Source organism: Trachemys scripta, chromosome 6, assembly GCF_013100865.1.
Source record: "Trachemys scripta elegans isolate TJP31775 chromosome 6, CAS_Tse_1.0, whole genome shotgun sequence".
NCBI classification, from domain to species: Eukaryota; Metazoa; Chordata; order Testudines; family Emydidae; genus Trachemys; species Trachemys scripta.
In genome coordinates, this window is record NC_048303.1 from 122376197 (window position 1) to 122394109 (window position 17913).

The 17913-nt window shown below is 39.7% G+C and overlaps 1 protein-coding gene across 2 annotated transcripts in view; it reads right to left on the reverse strand.

The window, feature by feature from the left end:
• The window catches only part of DGKQ (diacylglycerol kinase theta), a 98490-nt gene that overhangs the window by 35368 nt on the left and 45209 nt on the right, over positions 1 to 17913 (reverse strand). For both annotated transcript variants that reach the window (XM_034773314.1, XM_034773313.1), the window contains 7 exons: positions 16596 to 16819; positions 15185 to 15275; positions 10265 to 10319; positions 7880 to 7941; positions 7421 to 7571; positions 6306 to 6344; positions 4344 to 4459 (listed from right to left, as the gene is read on the reverse strand). In XM_034773314.1, the coding sequence (XP_034629205.1) occupies positions 4344 to 4459; positions 6306 to 6344; positions 7421 to 7571; positions 7880 to 7941; positions 10265 to 10319; positions 15185 to 15275; positions 16596 to 16819 (738 nt within the window). The remainder of the gene's footprint in view (positions 1 to 4343; positions 4460 to 6305; positions 6345 to 7420; positions 7572 to 7879; positions 7942 to 10264; positions 10320 to 15184; positions 15276 to 16595; positions 16820 to 17913) is intronic.

Genomic DNA, 17913 nt, shown 5'->3' on the forward strand with positions numbered 1-17913 from the left:
TCCTGGATGGTTTAGACCAGAGGTCCCCAATCTATGGGGAGCAGGCAGGAATGTTCGGGGGGTGCAGCTGGAGCCTGGGCCAGTCACCACAGGGACAGGTAGGGAGCGCCACCCAACTCTGCTCCTGCCCCTGCGCCCAGAGTCCTGGCCCTGCCCAAGAGCCGGCTGCTGGCCTGGGGCACCGGCTGCTGACTTCAGCCCCTGGTAGAAGCTCTGTTCCCGCCCCCTCCTCCAGCTATGACCCCAGCCTCAGCCCCCTTACCCTTGTCCGCATCACCTCTCCCTTCCAGAGCCTTGGCCCCGCTCCCAGCCATGGGGCGGGTGGGGAGGCATGGACAGGGGTAAGGGGCGGGGTGACGTAAAAAGTTTGGGACCACTGGTTTAGACAAAACAAATCCTCCATCTTGGCAGGGGGTTGGATTGGATGACCCTTGCGGTCCATTCTAACCCTATGATTCTAGGCGGGCATTGTATGCAGTACAAGAAAATGTTGTTCTGCCACATGCTGTACTGTTGTTCACACGTTAATTAAAGGACAAAATATTTTATTTTACTTAAATATTCTGAAATAAACTTTATTTAACAAAATCCCTAAGTCAAATATAGTGAGGTGGCAAGGACATAACATACAAAGGTAGGCCAATCCTACCGGTCTGTCTGTGTGAGAAGACATGAGAACCATTCTAATGAATGTTGTATTTAAACTATTTTTAATCAAGATAAACCAGGGAAAAATATATCTCAGACAAACTTTCATAAAAAGCTCACAAGAGCCATGAGTTTAGACAGGGCCTTATTTTTAAAAGGCATCTCAAATGGCGTAAATGAATAGTTTTGCTTTTATAATATGCAAAGAATAAATCTGAGAGGAGACACCAAGTTTTACTGTTTACTTTTGTGCCAAATGATAACTAGCCTTCAAGATTAGAGACGTTGGAGCTTTTTTTATTATTAAGTTACATCTTTACAAAAATGGCTCACGACTTTTAGGTCAAAATTGAAAATCTGACAGTTTTTCGTTTCGAACCACGCATTCCTTTTCTGGGACTAAATTTTGCTCCATTCTCATTTTAGTCAGTCAATTCTTCCCACTCCCGCAACAGTGACAGAGGAAAAACAAATACAATATTGTTTGGTACAATACTAAATTTTTATACAAGTATTTCCCACAGCTGTGTGCAGGGCTAAAAGATCACATACAATTATAAAAAAAGAACAAAATCTTACTTGAAGTTCTTGATAGTTTACTCTAGGTAAACAATGAGCAAAGTAAGCTACTTTCCACGTTAGATGGCTTGAAACTCTCAATGTTAACTACTAAAGTAAGTTTCATTTTAGAGATTACTGAGCAGAAGCAATCCATTTTCTATCATTTCAGAATTTATTGTAAATCTTCCTGCCTATCAGAAGTGCAGCCTGATAGTGCCAATGAGCCCAGGGTTTCTAGATATAACTTGCATTTTAGGATAAGCATCAGGATCTATATTCCTGACTTCAGAGGGCTCAGCGCTATTCTATATAATGTCAGGAACCCTGAGACACAGCGAGCCTAGCCAGGTAAACATTTCAGAGTACAGTCATAGGATCATAGAATGTTGGAGGGACCTCAGGAGGTCATCTAGTCCAACCCCCTGCTCAAAGCAGGACCAATCCCCAGACAGATTTTTGCCCCAGATCCCTAAATGGCCCCCTCAAGGATTGAACTCACAACCCTGGGCTTAGCAGGCCACTGCTCAAACCACAGAGCTATACCTCCTGACCATATAAACTGCCCAGCACTTTCCTATTTAACCTGTGAAGGCCAATAACCAAAAAATGACCAACTTTGTTTTTATCCCTTTTGAGACCAATGTAGATTTAGAACACAAGCAAATTGATTTTTCTCTAGAAAAATACCCAGTAATTTCATGGGGCATATTGCTCATGTAAGGAGTATTGGATGGGGCTTGCAAAGATTTTTTTTTGGGGGGGGGGGGGGGGGATTGGAAAGTTTCAAACAAATGCTCTTTCAGATTGTCATTAGTTTCATGCCTACACAAAGTTTCCCTTCATAGAGCTTTTTGAAGGCACACATTTTTGAGAAAAAATGGTCTAAGACGACTCATTCTAATAACTTCTCTTCTATAGAAGTGGAGAACTTCAGATTTGTAGGTGGTTAAAGCACTGTTCCTTTTTAATAACTACACAATACTCTTTATAGACTTACACAAAGTCATTTGTGACTTATGCTCTGTTTCATAACTGCTGTCACATTATCTACATTATTTCAAAAGCAACTTTAAACAAAGATTCTTTTATTTTAAGCCATTGTTTGCATTACCCTCATAGAAACACACATTTTTTCCTATTAATTTTGTATAATTTGGCAAACATTGATTTTTTTCTGTAATTCTAATGAAGCTTGAAACTAACATCATCATTTTATTTAGCTGCGGTGCTAAGGATGTCAACACATCTCTGGAAAGAGGATATGTTATATCATTTGTATGCCCTCTGATGGCTCTGCAGAAAATGATCACACCACATTTTTTTAATCTAGGTCCTACATCAACTATGCTGTTCTAAAATAATCTCGCTGTACTGCTTTCCCCCCACCTCACCCCAATAGCTCGTTAGAATCTGAAAACTATTACAAATTAAAAACATTGTTAGGAATATTTATTTGGCGGCACAAAGAGAATGACATGCTGTCCTTTTCAAGTCAATTGATATTTTCTGAGATGACTTGCAATTTGGAGCAGAAAAGTTATTGGTCAATCAGTACCAAATAAAGCACTTCCGTAGAGTCACAGATTTTAAGACCAGAAAGGACCTTTAGGATCATCTATTCTGACCTCCTTCACAACACAGGCCAGGGAATTTCACCAAATGATTCCTGCACCTAGCCCACAACTTCTGCTTGAGCTACAATATGTCTTTTAGAAAGACAACCAATCCTCTTCTAAAGTCTTCAAGTGATGAAGTATTCACCACATCACTTCATTAAGAGTATTTCACTGAAGTTTATTGAATTATGGATATTAAATGGTAACCAAGTAAATGACGTATATCATAAGCTTTACCACAGAACTCTCACTTTGCCTGGGTTAAAAAGCACAGCGTTGAGTTAACTCTCTTCCATTTCTCTTTCAGGCAGGGCCCTTTAAAAAACCTCTCCAGAGCCCACCCTAAGTACCAGTCAGAGTTGTCACAAAACAGCACACGATGCACTTTCCTCTCAGGGAAAGCGTCTAGCCTTCTGCATTGCCAGCCTCTCATGCCTGGCAAGGGAAGAGCAAAGAAACAGACTCTCTGCAAGGTGACATATTTCAGTGGCTTTGAAGAAAGATAGCAGCTTCAGCTTAACCTACTTTTTGTGCTGTTTACTGGAATGCTAGAGAGGTCAGCTAACGTCTATAGATTAAATTATAGTCGAAATATTTGTTGACGTCATTAGTTCTAGATATAAAAAAGAAGGTGATTTCACCTGCAACCAGAGCTCAGAATGAATTCTGCACGTTTACAGCATGGCCAGGCTGCGCCGTCAGCCATCCCATGAGTAAGAACATGTAGAGGTCACTTGAAGAAGGAACAAAGCATATGTCTTCAATGCAATTAGACCCCCGCGGCTGGCCAGTGCCAGCAGACCCAGGTTCATGGAGCTTCGGCTAATGGGCTGTTTAATTGCGGTGTAGATGTTTGGGCTTTGGCTCTGGGACCCCCCCACCACGCAGCGTCCTAGAGCCCCAGCTTACCCTAAGATTCCTTGGCCCTCCTGTTCTTCCCTCAGGAGGGAGAGGGTGACAAGACTCCTCCTGGGAGGCAGCCCAACAATACAGTATACAGGGTACAAGTTGGTAAATGTGCATGTGCACTCCCACCCCTCTCCCAAACAAGGGAATTCAGCCACTCAGCAAAGAGGAGATCACCCACGAGTGGGTGGGGCTATCCCAGAACTATCCAGGAATCAAGTTTAAACACTGAAGTAACTTCAATGTAGATGCTACAGCAAACTGCTATTAAAAGAAAAGGGATTCCATCAAATTTTAGTGATAGTGGAAAGAATTTAGGGAAAAGAATTAAAATTGCTTTTCGCTCCTTTATAGCTTTGTAACTACACTCACATCACCGTTCAGCACTTCATGATCAGTATCAACGGAACAAGCAGCCATTCATACACAGATGTACATCAGGGACATACAATACAGGCTCTTTCTCTATTCTTTATCCGAATGTTTACAAAAGCTCAATTTCAGTCTATTTTTGCCCACCCGTCCCTTCAAATACCAAACAATTTTCACTCCACTCTCTCTCAAAAGAGAGTCTGACTTTTTCTTACACAGGATGTAACCTAAAGATCTTACCAGAACTTCAGGAATCACAGCAGCAGTAAGTTGTTTGTCATTGACCGTTGTATCTTTAGCTACCATATATATTCTTTCAGCTTCAGAAAAACAAGACATTTCAAGTACAACAGCACCTGTAACAAATGTATTTAAGTGATTCTTTAGTTGCAAATAAACTAGCTTACTATAAAGTTAAGATAAGGAAAAACAGATTACCAGGAAAGAAAATAGTTTTATGGTACTTAAGAAAATATAAGAAAGTCATCCACTGCAATAAACTGGGTGCCAAGAATGCAAAGTCCTATTTGTATTTAATTCAAAAATCCATCAACACAGAAAAGAAAGGAAAAACCAAACCAAGCCACCTGGGAACATTGTTGAGAAAGATCCACTCGCTAGTGCTGGGCAAAACTGATGGGGTGTTACAAAAAGTAGAGTGGTCAGAGAAAGAATATAAAAGGAGCTTAGGTATCTGAGCAGGTTGGGAAAAAATCCATCTAGTACGAAAAAAAATTCAGGCAAAAGAAATCAGCTGTTTAGTGTGAACGAAATATTGGAACCAATAATGCCAAACAAAACGAGGAAGGACAATGGCTAACAGGTTAGCTATGAGCTTGCCAAACAGTATCGTGGCTAAAAGAAAAAGAAAAAAATTCTATGGAATTTTGGCTGTTTCTTAAGAGCCATCATACCATGGCCCAGGAAGGTCTGACTCCCACCTAGAGCTTCCCACCCCATTGAGAGTGTCTCGGAAATAGAAAAATATTCAGGAACTGAACAAACTTCAAACAGCCATAAAAATGATGACATGGATTAATTCATGAGCAGAGATCTCTGTAAAACACCTACATGTAAACTGGATTTAAAACAAACTATGGGTAAGAGGAGGATCATAACCTACAATTATTTTCCATGCTGCAAATACAAAAAAGGGAAAGGAGTTGTTCAAAAACATCCCAGGGGGTTCCAATGGTCTTTATGAGGGAAAACATCTGTGTTTCCCAGCCCCACAGGGGTATAACTGGTACCTCGGCAGTAAACATGGGCTTTTGGGTATGGATTAGTGGAATGCAACTGGGCAAAGGAGTATCTAAACAGGATATCAGGAACATTTTCTGAAGATTATTCCACAGTATTGTAGGCCTTAACCTCCCAAATTAAGTCACTGACGCCCCACTAATGCAGTCATTTGAAATTGAGACTGGACGATGCATTTGAAAATAAGCTTTTATGAATCATCATTTGGTGGCAGATGGATAAAAGCTAAAGGAAGTCTTTTCTATTCCATGGTTGAGGATACTAAGAATACAGATGCGTAGCTGTCAGGTTTCAGCACTCCGGATGCTAAATGTTCTAGTGGTTTTGGAGGTGTTTCTTACTTCCCCAATTTCCTTCACCCCAGGATGAAATAAACCTCATTCTTTAACACCAGTAGCAAAGCAACATCTCAAACAAAAAGTGTGTGTCCAGTGGAAGAGTATCTAACAAACTAAAGTAAGAATTTTCCAAAGATAACAGATTAGCCTCATCCCCTCCAGTGGACTTATTAAAATCAAAATGCTGGATCTGTGAAACACAGAGCTTGAAATTCCATTTTTTTAAGTTTAACAACAGAAACAAATTCCAATATCTTATTTTTTAAAAGAACAAAATGAGAAGAGGATGTATGGTATTGCCTGCAACAACGGACTCTCCTAGCTGCTTGAAATTAACATTCAAAACTCACTTTTAACAGAGAAAACTTCATCACATTCATACAAGGCATGAAGCCACCTTATAAAAAACAAAGTTCTAATAAAATGTATTGTGGCTTATATAAATATGCTACGATGTTTTACATCTGATTTTTAAAGACTTTTTCTTTAGATGATAAGATCTCTAATATATTCTTTTATGTTTGAACTTTTAGCATGTGACTGAATTTCTGAAGTTGGTATGTTTTTACAATACTGAACTCAGTTTAAAATGTTAGAGGCTTACCTTGCACTGAGTAAACATGACTCAAAGAAAGCAGATTTGCTGCAAAGATTAAAAGAGAATGTACTTCAGACTTTGGGTAGATGAACAGTAAATTTTAAAAGCACTGATTTCAAATCAAAAACTTTTTAAAATCGCAAAAAACAGATAGCATCCCCAATTAACACTTTCCCTCTTCCAAAGTCACCTTAAAAGTTGGTGGTTGTTTTTCAAACTTTGTATAAGTAAAAAACAACTTCCCCCTGGTGTTTAACTTTGAAAAGTAAAAGCTATATGAAAAGATAAATTTGTTTACTGTAGAAAGGGACAAAGTGAATTTTCAATAGTGTAGACAGAATATATTCGCTGTAATAAAGACAAAATTATTAAATGTACTCCCCCCCCCTTTTCACTTCTGAATTAAATTGTGTTGCCACAATTTGAACTAATACAGCACACAAGCCATATGACAGGTAGCATTAAGGTATCTGTTAACGTCACTCAATTTACCTTCTTAAAGGAAGTTAAATCCCAGGTACTATTCTTGGGAAACGATTAATATAAGCTTACATATTCTTTGATAAAAAACTGACTTTCAGCTGGTTACTTTTAAAGAGAATGCACTCATTTAGAATTTACCTGTGTCGTTTAAACAGAAAGTAATAATACTTTTAGAAAAACAGCTAAAAAGGTCAATGTAACCAAATATATATATATATAAAGGCAACCCAAGTGCCTTACTGACCATCCTCTGAACAAAAAGCAAGCTGTCACATACATTTTTATTTCTTATACAGAGCCGTCAGTATGTTAAGATAAATACAGCCCTGCGCAGATACAAAATTTGTATCCGCATCAGATTTGCGAAAATGACCCACGGATATAAAGTGGATATCCACAGATTTGCAGAGCTCTGAAGGTAAAAGCAGAGGGGAAATGTCACTATTTCAGATAAAACGTAACAAGAAAAAAAATAGTGATTTTTAAAAGACAACATTTGCCAACAAAGGAGTCACAAATGTACATAAGCAAAATTGGAAGAGAAGGAACACAATTTTACTATAGCATGTTATTCTATACATAGGAATAGACAGTGAAATCAAGTCCTTGCAGTCCAAAGATAACACTATTTGACTTACTTTTGATAGCTAAGTCATCCTTGAGGATGTTAGTGTATTCTTCAGCAGAGAGCTGAGGTGGCAAGCCACCCACAAACAAATTTACCCGCACGACAGATTTATTATTTTCTACAATGTAAAATCTTGTCTGATTCATCTGACGTATTGAAGTCTAGAAAAAAGAAATCAACTAGTCATGCTACAACACGTTATATAGCAGGGGAAAAACACAATGTCATAAAAAAAAAAAATCGATGTAGCTCTGAAGCAATGCCACTCGCTACCAGAACTTTGTGCTCGGAAAGAATTACAAATTACAAAAACTTCGCTCCGAAACCTGACTGTTCTGTTTAGGAGCTTACATAGAAGCTGCAGCTCCTTAGTTTAATGAAAATTAAAATTACCCAGAAATTGAGAAAAAAATGACCCCCAACTGATCAGAAAGCACAAACCAGATTGATTATTTCTTTACTTGTTTACCTTTCTTATGTCCCTAAGTCTGCTCAGGATCATCTCCTGGTCATCCAGCACCATTCGCTGAACTAGAGAAAGAAAAGCAACGATAGTGTTTTTCTTTAAAACGTCTGAATTATGACATAACTCAAATGAAAGCAAAAGCAAATAAAAATGACTGTTTTAGGGAAATTAATGCCTTGACCTACGTTTTACCACTTTCTTTAATATTAAACACAAGTAGAAATATGAACACACAAGCTACAAGCCATATTCAGCAGCAAAACTCTGAGGAGGATTTAAATTGCACTTCCGTTAATTTGCACAAAGCTTTTAAGTACCCCCACCCTTTATTTATTCATATATATATATATATATATATATTAAGGATAATAACATTTTGCAGCTAATCACAACCAAACAATACTCTGGTAACAAACTAATTACTGTATTTGAAAGCAGATGATTGGGAAAACATGACTCATCCTGACAGATAAAAAAAGAAAACACTAACCACAACATTTTAATACATTACCATTGTGGCAAACAGATGCACGGTTTCTGCATGACCCTAAACAATAGCCCTTTCGCTCTACTGTTGCAAAACCAAATCATCAGCCAAAGGAACATACAAAACATAAACCCCATTCCCAGGGCGCTGTGAGGAAATAATTTGATGAAGTCTTTGATTTATGATTACATAATTCATGATTATAAAGAAAACAAGGGAAAGTTACAATCATATGTTAAAACTCTACCCAAGTATTTCTATGGCCTCCATCACAAGAGTATTCGAGTGCTTCATACGCTTTAATTTATCCTGCCACTGTACAGATTGGGAACTGGAATACAGAGAGAGTGAAACACCTTGGGCAAGTCACTTAGGGTCCATCTCCCTGAAAATAAAAGGGGTGTTTCGAACTTGGGTTTGCTAACTCCTGTAATACAGTAGTGAAGAGACAGCACCTCTGCTTTTTACTCAGGTTAGCAGCACGAACTCAACTCCAAGCTCCCCTAGGGTATGTCTATGCAGCAAAAGCGACTCATGGTACTAGCCTCTCCGAGCTAGCTAGTGCAGCTAGCAAGAGCAGTGAAGACAGTGCATCGTAGGCTTCAGCTCAGGCTAGTGACCCAAATGCATAGCCAGGGTCCATGCCAGACTGGTAGTACTTGCACTGAAGCCAGCACTGGGCTGTCTTCACTACTACTGCTACCCACACGAGCTGGATTCACGCTCGCTTGGGTAGGCTAGGCCGTGCGCAGCTCTGTAGACCTAACCCTAGAGGCTTTAACTTGAGCTGCTAACCTGAATGCTATGTCTTCACTGCTACTTTAACCCACAGTAAGAACACCTTTCTTGGCAGTGTAGACACATCCTTAGCTCCTGGCTCAACCACAGAGTTCCTGCAGGACTGGGCTGAACCCAGATCAGAAGTCCCAGTCTAGCCTCTTCACCACCAGGCCGTCCCTCCAACCAGAGCAACACAGCCGCTATAGGGACCCGAGCATCCGGCCCTACGTGTCCCTGAACTCAAATTCTTGGTTTATTCATGGAATAGATATAGCCAAACAGCAGCACCGAAAAGCTTCTTCGCACTGGCCTGCGTGTGATCTGCTTTAATAGCAAAGTTATTGACCCCAATTAAGTAATAGCTGCCTTCAAAGGGCATCTCCCAAAAAAACAGTCCTTTTCACCAGTGGGTAAGTATGCATCAGAAAATTAGACAGCTGGGTGACATTTCTCATGCAAATAATTTTTTCCACTGAAAAAATGCAGATTGGCGTCAACCAAAACAATTAACAAATTCAGGTCAATGTCGGCAAATTGTTTCGGTCAAATAAAAATTTTAAGTAACTTCAAAAGTGTTTGTTTCAGCATTTCTGAAATGAAATGTTTCAACTTTTTGTTTTGGAATTTCACTATTTTCTTTAAAAAAAAAAATAAAGCCTTCAAAAACAAAACAAAACTTTCAACCCAAAACTATTTTTTCAACTTTTGCTTTTCATCAGGGGGAGGAGGGAAAATATCAAAACAAAACTCCATTTTGGTTCGACTTGAACTGATTTCCCCGCCCCTCCATAATTTTTTTGGTTTTGCCACTAACCTGAAAAATCTCATATTTGCACATCTCTTCGGAAAACACAACCTTGCCATATGCTTTCTTTTAGTACAAAGAAGGGAGAGTAAAGTACTAAACACAAAATTTATGATGACAATTTAAAAAAAAGCATTTCTGATTCAATATTTCAACATTTTTCAGCATAATTATACACCAAGTATCTGTCAGTTATTGGAGGATCAACTGTAAAAATTAAATATGGATGTATTAACATTAAAATACATAAATGAATACTACAGGACTCAACTACAGTTATTCATTGGAATAGAAAAGCAAATAACGCTTGATTTACCTTGCTTACTGGCCATAAGAACTTCTAGAAGTTTGAAATTCTGGAGGCATTCCGACTGCCAAGAGACAACACATTTAGATGTACATTTTAATAAATAATAAATTTGCCAGAGTTTTGTATTCTTTCAGTGGTTACATGATAATATTAACAGGCACGAGAAAATTAAATACCTTAAATTAACTTGAGACACAAGCTGGGTGAGGTAATATTTTTTACTGGACAAGAAAAGCTTTGGAGCTCCGCAGAGCTCTTCTTCGGGTCAAAGCCTCAAGAAGAGCTCTGTGGAGTTCAAAAGTTTGTCTTTTTCCACCGACAGAAGAAAACCACAATGGAAGATACTGAATTGTACTTTTCCTTCTCTGGAAAAACCTTCCCTTTCCATTTCCGTTGTCTCTCCCACACAAAGCCTCAAACTTCCCCATTTCTTAGCTACCAACGCAACCCATAAATCAACTGGACAGACAACTGCTGAATAGTACAGTTAACTCTCCCCACTCAGCAGCCGATGGGGCTATTAGGACATTTCCACACGGATGATCTCGCCAAAGGGAGCAGAATGGGGAATGGTACACAGCTCTCACAAATGGCCCATCAGGCCAACCAGTGGAAGCAGACTTCACTAACAAGTTATATTAATTATCTAACAGCTGTTGACACCACAGATCCATACTCTTGGAGCAAAACACTACTGCATGAATATGGGACTGTTTAAAGTCTTGACACATTATGATGGGGGAGGAGGAGGAATCTTATCTACATACCCCTTAGTCCTTGCCTAGAATCATTCATTCAGAATAGAAGAGGAACACCCCGTACACACACCAGAATGGGCAGCTAAAAACCTGAATATCAGATTAAAACAGCTGGTATCCTTATTATTAAAAAAATTAATAATATGATTGTCCAACACTGTCCTAGACACATCTGCTACACGGGACTGGTGAAAGCATACATTCAGTGTTACTATTACTCTAGTGGAATAGATCATGACATTTTGGGGACATGCTACCTTTCTAACAGGTCTTGACTAGGAAGTGACAAAATCCCTAACTAAAATCCCCAGGTTCACTTTATGTATTAAGGTGAGGGCATTTGGAATCTCTCATAGAAGGACTTCAACATCCACAAACTTTGGATAATCATCGATCACCAGTTGATGCACAAATGCATCTGCCCTGCTGGATATGAGAAACATTGTACAGGAGCTTTCACATGAGTCAGAAATCCCCCTGCTAAGAGGATAGACACTCCTGCCCATGGAAATGTACACGGCACATGTACATAGTGTTTCAAACTAGCCAAAACCAAGAGCTACGTAGAGAGCTATCTCAGAGGACGCAATAGTATGAATTCTCCAGAGTTTCATGAACTCCAGGAGATGTGACAACAGCTGCTAACCAGAGAACTACACACTACCGTGAAGGAATTGAGCTTTTGGAAACTAGTGAAGCTGTCAGAATTTTCATTCTAGCTCCAGGACTGCATATTTCCATCAAATACTCATTGAAATGTAGGGCTGGAATGGACCTTGAGAAGTCATCTAGTCTAGCCCCCCTGCACAGAGGCAGTACCAAGTAAACCTAGACCATCCCTGACAAGCGTTTGTCCAAACTGTTCTTAAAATCCTCCAGTGACTTCCTTAAAACATGGCAACACTTTGGGGAAAGAGGGAATTACACTTGGAGGAGACGTCAATTGCACACTTACTAGGACAGATCTGATAAAAAAGACCAGAGGGACAGGGAAGCAGGTGCGGCACTGAAGTCGCTGGGCCAACAATTCAATCTCTCCGGGGAAAGAGATTACACATTTTAGTCACACCATCATCAGTTCTATACTAGAAAAGATGTAACGTTAATCTCTAAATCCTTAATGAAGCAGATAAAATCTGCAGAAATTGGCAATATTACATGGTCAGATCATGAACCAGTGGGAGTAATATTTGGTAGCTGGGATGGACAATCAGCCAAAGATAGTTACACTCACTGATGAAATATGGGTTACTTTTGCTGCCGATAAAAATCTCTATACCTCAGATACTCCAGGCTCTGAAATTATTCAGAAATATCTGGAAGTAGCAGGCTTGCCAAAGATAAGCAAAATTGATAAAGAAACTTTAAATTAAAAAAATAACAGAAGAAGAAATCCTAGAGGCAACTGCAAGGAAGAAAAGTGCTAAAACTGTAGGACCCAATGGCTCTCCAGCTGAATTTTACAAGATATTTAAGAAGGTATTAGTGGGTCCCTTGAGAAGCACCTAGGGGAGGAACTTGCACAAACTATGAAAGAAGCTACTGTGGTGGTTCTCCCTAACAATGGAAAAGACTTTTTCTTCCACACTTCCTATATGCCCATATCACTGTTAAAAGATACAAACCCCTTGTTATCATTAGACACAGAGAAAGCCTTTGATAGAATAGAATGGAACATTTTGTTTCAAATCCTGTCCCAAATGGACCTTGGCCTCCAATTCCTTTAATGGATAATGCTCTTCACAGCAGCCCAAATGCAGCTTTGTGAGTTAATGGGGTTAAATCTCCAGTTTCAGTTACACAGAGGGACTAAGCAGGGATGTCCATTGTCTCCTTTACTTTTTGCACTGGCCAGCAAGTCTTTTGCCCAGAAGATAAGGGATAATGGATTGATCAGAGGACTAAATCTTGCAGGAACACATCAGAAAACAGCATTTTATGCGAATGACGTAATATTTTTGTTATCTAAACCAAATATTTCCCTAAAATTAGTTTCTAAAGAAATCCAAGATGTTGGGAAAGCATCTGGATTTTAAGTGAATTAAGGTAAATCTGAAATATACAATTTGCCAGATTCTGAGACGTCACTCCTTCAGAAAATATTTGGGTATAAAGGGGCAACAAATAATATAAAATACCTGGGAATTCAAATCTCAAACACCCTAGAAGGGCTCTAGGATTTAATCTTCAAACTACTACTTTAGCACATGAACAAAGATCTGGAGTGCTGAGGGATGTATGCAATTCCTTGGTCAAGGAGAATAACCACAGTCAAAACAAAAATTCTGGCAAGGATAATTTTCTTGTTTCAAAATTTTCCATGATTATCTCAGATAAAACCCTAGCAGGAATACAGAGGGTGATGTTAGAATGTCTATGGAACAAGAAAATCAAGAGTGGGAGCAGATACTTTGTACAAACCCATTAAACAAGGTGGACCAGCTGTTCCAAAATTTCTATGGTACTATCAAGCCAGCCTGCTCAAAGCCGTAGTGGACTGGGGGCACTCTAATCCAGTCTAACACTGGAGCTTTATTGAACAAGAAAATTGCAGCAGTGTAAACACTGTTCTGCTACCAGAATTTTGCATACATCCTTTAGCAAAGGCTATTCTATGGGTTTGGAATAGAACTATGGGTAAAATAAACTCTTTTCCCTTGCCAACACCACCCATTGCAAATAATCCGGATCTTAACCCAAATAGCAAACACAGAGAGCTTCAAACATTGAGAGCGCTATGGAATACACCCAGTTGGCCAGCTATTGGGTAAAGCGACTCTTAACTTATTTAGAGATCAAAACTAATTTTAACTGGCCCACTCTCCCCTGGTACCCGTACTTTCAAGTCAGGCATTATGCTTCTTAACTTTCTAGTTTATACAGAAAGTGAACTTTAATAGACGTGATGGCAACTGGCCAATTAGGAAACAGAAAAATTATAACTGAGTTATATCAATCTTTGCAAACAGCATTCCTAACAAAATTTCAGAGATGGAGCTTTCTGCATTGTGGCCTTTTTCTGAGACCCAGAGGTGTCCAGAATGGATATTGGACATTTCACCTTCTGATCAGAACCCTGAAGAGGTACCATCTCCAAGGGGCTTCACAGCCAAACCTTCTTGAAACAGTAGGGCTTTCAGCCTGTTCTGGAACTCCTTGCATGCTCTCGCGTTGAATACGTTGCAGACAGAGCATCACGAAGTACATCAGCACTCAACAAACCTCTATTATGAGCAGCCATGCCAGGAAGACTGCTGGACAAGAGCTGCACCTTTGAAAGCCTGGTCTCTTCAACTTCCCGTCTGCCATGGAACCAGTAAATGGAATCAAACAGCTCTCTCTAAACTATACTAAAAATAAAACTTGACAGTTAACTTATCCTAAGTCTAACACTAACTATGAAACAGTAAACTAAGGCACCACGATCTTCTAAGTGAAGGATCTGGCACCAAAGGAACCCAATAGATGTACATCCATCTGTTGCTGTGGATGGAAGATGCTAAGGCAGCTGAGGGTGCCATGTCCCATTTTATCGTCTTGGCCTCAGCACATTCAGGAATGTAGATGGGAGGGACAGGAGAGAAGCATGAGCGTGCCAACAGGCCCTGTTATGAGAAGGTTCCACCACCTGACCTGCACTTGTCAGCACACCCCACGAGTGGGACAATGCAGAAGACACTCAAAAAAGAATGTAAGGTTTTCTCCAGTTCCACCAGGACTTGATCTTGCGTATCAGCCTGATTCAATATTCAAGAGATACAGAAGCACAAAAGCCGTATGCTCTAGATTGAGAATTCTCCTCTTTGCATGAGTAAATTTGCTTGGCCCATAAAAAATGGAGGAGGCTTTCAGTATAGAGCTATTCGGTCTGTTGTATTATGCAGTGCAGTAGCCGTGTCAGAAAGCTCTCTCACCAAGGGAAGTCAGTCCAATAAAATATATTACCCCACCCACCTTGTGGGTCTTTTTTATTATGCTCAGGTAATGTTTTACCTGCAATTTGGCACCACGGAAGGCAGGAGTTATCATTCGCTGAGCATTAAGAAGACTATTTGGTAGAGGGAAAGTAATATATACATTTTTGTAAATATGCTTTTTCTTTTGAATGAACTGTTAGGATAGCTCATACGAAGCACAAAGAAATGCTGATGAGCTTTATATTGCTTACCTGCCGTCCTAATAGCCGGAGAACTTCTTTAATTACTGTCTGGGTGGTGCTTTCCTTATCTATTCGTAGAGAGATATACGCCATTCCCACCCTAGACAAAAATATATATATTTAAAATTAAAATCACTTATGCAGGTGGATTAGCTCAGGAGATTGTACCAGGATCTGGAGAGCTTCTACTCTAAGATCCCAGTTACAATTCAGCCCCATTCAGTAAAAAACTTGTTACCAGCTGATAAAATTAAGCTGTCCACAAGCCTCAGTCCCACTCACATTGGACTGGTGGGAACCGACTATCCCGGAGACCAGTTACTGACGCCTCTATACTGCTGGTGACTTCACACAAGTAGGCCTGTATGAAGACTCACTGAAACCCATGGGCCTCTGTCTGAGCAGTCCCACTTGCAGGACTATGGACTAAAGTTTTTGTCAATACAACTGGGACCGAGTTGGCAATCTCAGCAGCAAGGACAGACACACAACTCAAACAATTTGGGAACCTTTGGGATGAAAGATGGAATGAAAGTGACTATAAACTGATCAGTCTTATTTCATTGTGGAGGGTGCATAAAATGCAAAACAGTTTCAGTAGTAAAAAATAAATACGATTTTTTAAAAAAAACCTGTTTTAATCATCTAATCCAAGGGTAGGCAACCTATGGCACACGTGCCAAAGGTGGCACACGAGCTGATTTTCAGTGGTTCTCACACTGTCCAGGTCCTGGCTACCGGTCAGGGGGGTTCTGCATTTTAATTTAGTTTTAAATGAAACTTCTTAAACATTTTAAAAACCTTATTTACTTTACATACAACAATAGTTTAGTTCTATATTATAGACTTATAGAAAGAGACCTTCTAAAAACGTTAAAATGTATTACTGGCATGCGAAACCTTAAATTAGAGTGAATAAATGAAGACTCGGCACACCACTTCTGAAAGGTTGCCGACCCCTGATCTAATCTATTACTAACATGGAAAAGAATGTAACATACATATCTTTATCTTAACGTTCCCTTTAAAAAATATGAAGCTCTCACAAGAAAGCTTCTACTCATCATTTGTACACGGATACAATTTGCTTAAAAAGTTATGTTTCCTTGGATTAACGTGCTACAACTAAACAAAGATGCAGGATCTGTCCAGATCGTGCAAAGGCACCTGTTGACTCTTAAGCGTGCATGACTGGGGGCTAAATCAATGTAATAGTTAATGTCAGAGTCTAGAAATGAAGAAAAATGAAAGCTAAAAAAAAGAAATATCTGTTACACCAACACAGATCCTTGCAATGTAGTGGATTTTGTGCTCCTTTACCCTCGTGCAACTTTAACGACTGCAACACATTTTCCTGGCCACAACAGAAGGCACAATTGGCTGAGCAGAGTAACCTTGCAAAAAGAAGGAAATCACTCACTTCAGCCAACCGGGATAAATTCTTATTACTTCGTGATCCTTAGATTTGGCTCTGATGATCCAAGCTTCGGGAACCGCCTCTCTGAACACTGGACCTGGGTTGGTTTCTTCAGTGGCATCATTCCTGTTGATGATGTCATCAGAAAACAAGGTCTGCTGAGAAAATGTCTGGAGCTCATAGTGCTGCTGATCATCATTTACGTAGTATGCCCTCAGCGCTGCCTCCTACAACAGCACAGAAAAGAGAGTGAGTCGCCCTCCTCTGAAAACGTGCACTGATGTCTGGCGGGGACACAGTTATGAAATGCAGTCAGTTCACTTACTCTAAAAGATTCTTTTAAGGGAACATAAAAACAGCCGACAGGCCACTATCGAAAATAAGCACATGGTTTCGCAACGAAGTTTTAGTGATGTAAAAACACAAGTGGAAATTTCTCACCAGAATCCAAATATAGAGATTTTTGTTGGTGCCTGGAGTATTTTTGTCAAGCGATGGCAATTTTGATCGATGTATCCTTTTAATATAAATGTAGTGAGCCGCAATAGACACGCAGCTTCAGGATTCATGCTGGTACGGAGAGGTAGGTTGTACTTCTCTGCGCTGCCTGCCTTTGATCCAGGTTTAAATCAGAGATCACTTTAAGCCCCGGATGCCCTAAGCATCCCTGCTTCGCAGCCACTCTGTTCCCCAGGTCCAACTCACCCTCTTTGGGGCTCTCCTGGCCAGGTAAAGACCACTCCACCTGCAGCATAGGGAACTCTGTAGCCATCCTGTGCCATTACAGCCCAATTTCAAAACTAGAGACCTTCTATCACAGCCTGCATCACCTTCGGCCACCACAGATCCTGGAGCAAATATGTCCCAGGATGGCACTTTTTGTGAACTAGGAATTTCTTTTATTTGGGAGAAGACAACAGCCAAAATAATTACGTTTGAAAAATACCAAGCAATCCTAAAGAGCAATATTTTTTTTTTTGCACTGCATATTCTTTTTTTAACTATTTGGATGTGGATCATCAAGAGTAATTTTCAAAATTTCAGTTAATTTTGAGCACATTATCAGTGCAGAAGGAGGTATATAATGATAACAGTTATTTCCTGACTGAAGCTGAAAAACATTGGTAATATTCTATATAGGTTCCCACCCTGCCTCTATCACAGGAAGAGCACCTACCACTCTGTCTTTTCCCTCATTCTGCAGAGCATTGGGTTCTTAATTCAACCACAATTTTAGTACGCCTTGTTTGGTAAACAGAAAAATGGACATATGCAGCAGTCTTAAGAAATTGTTTGTTTCATGTATGTGTAACCGTCTGGG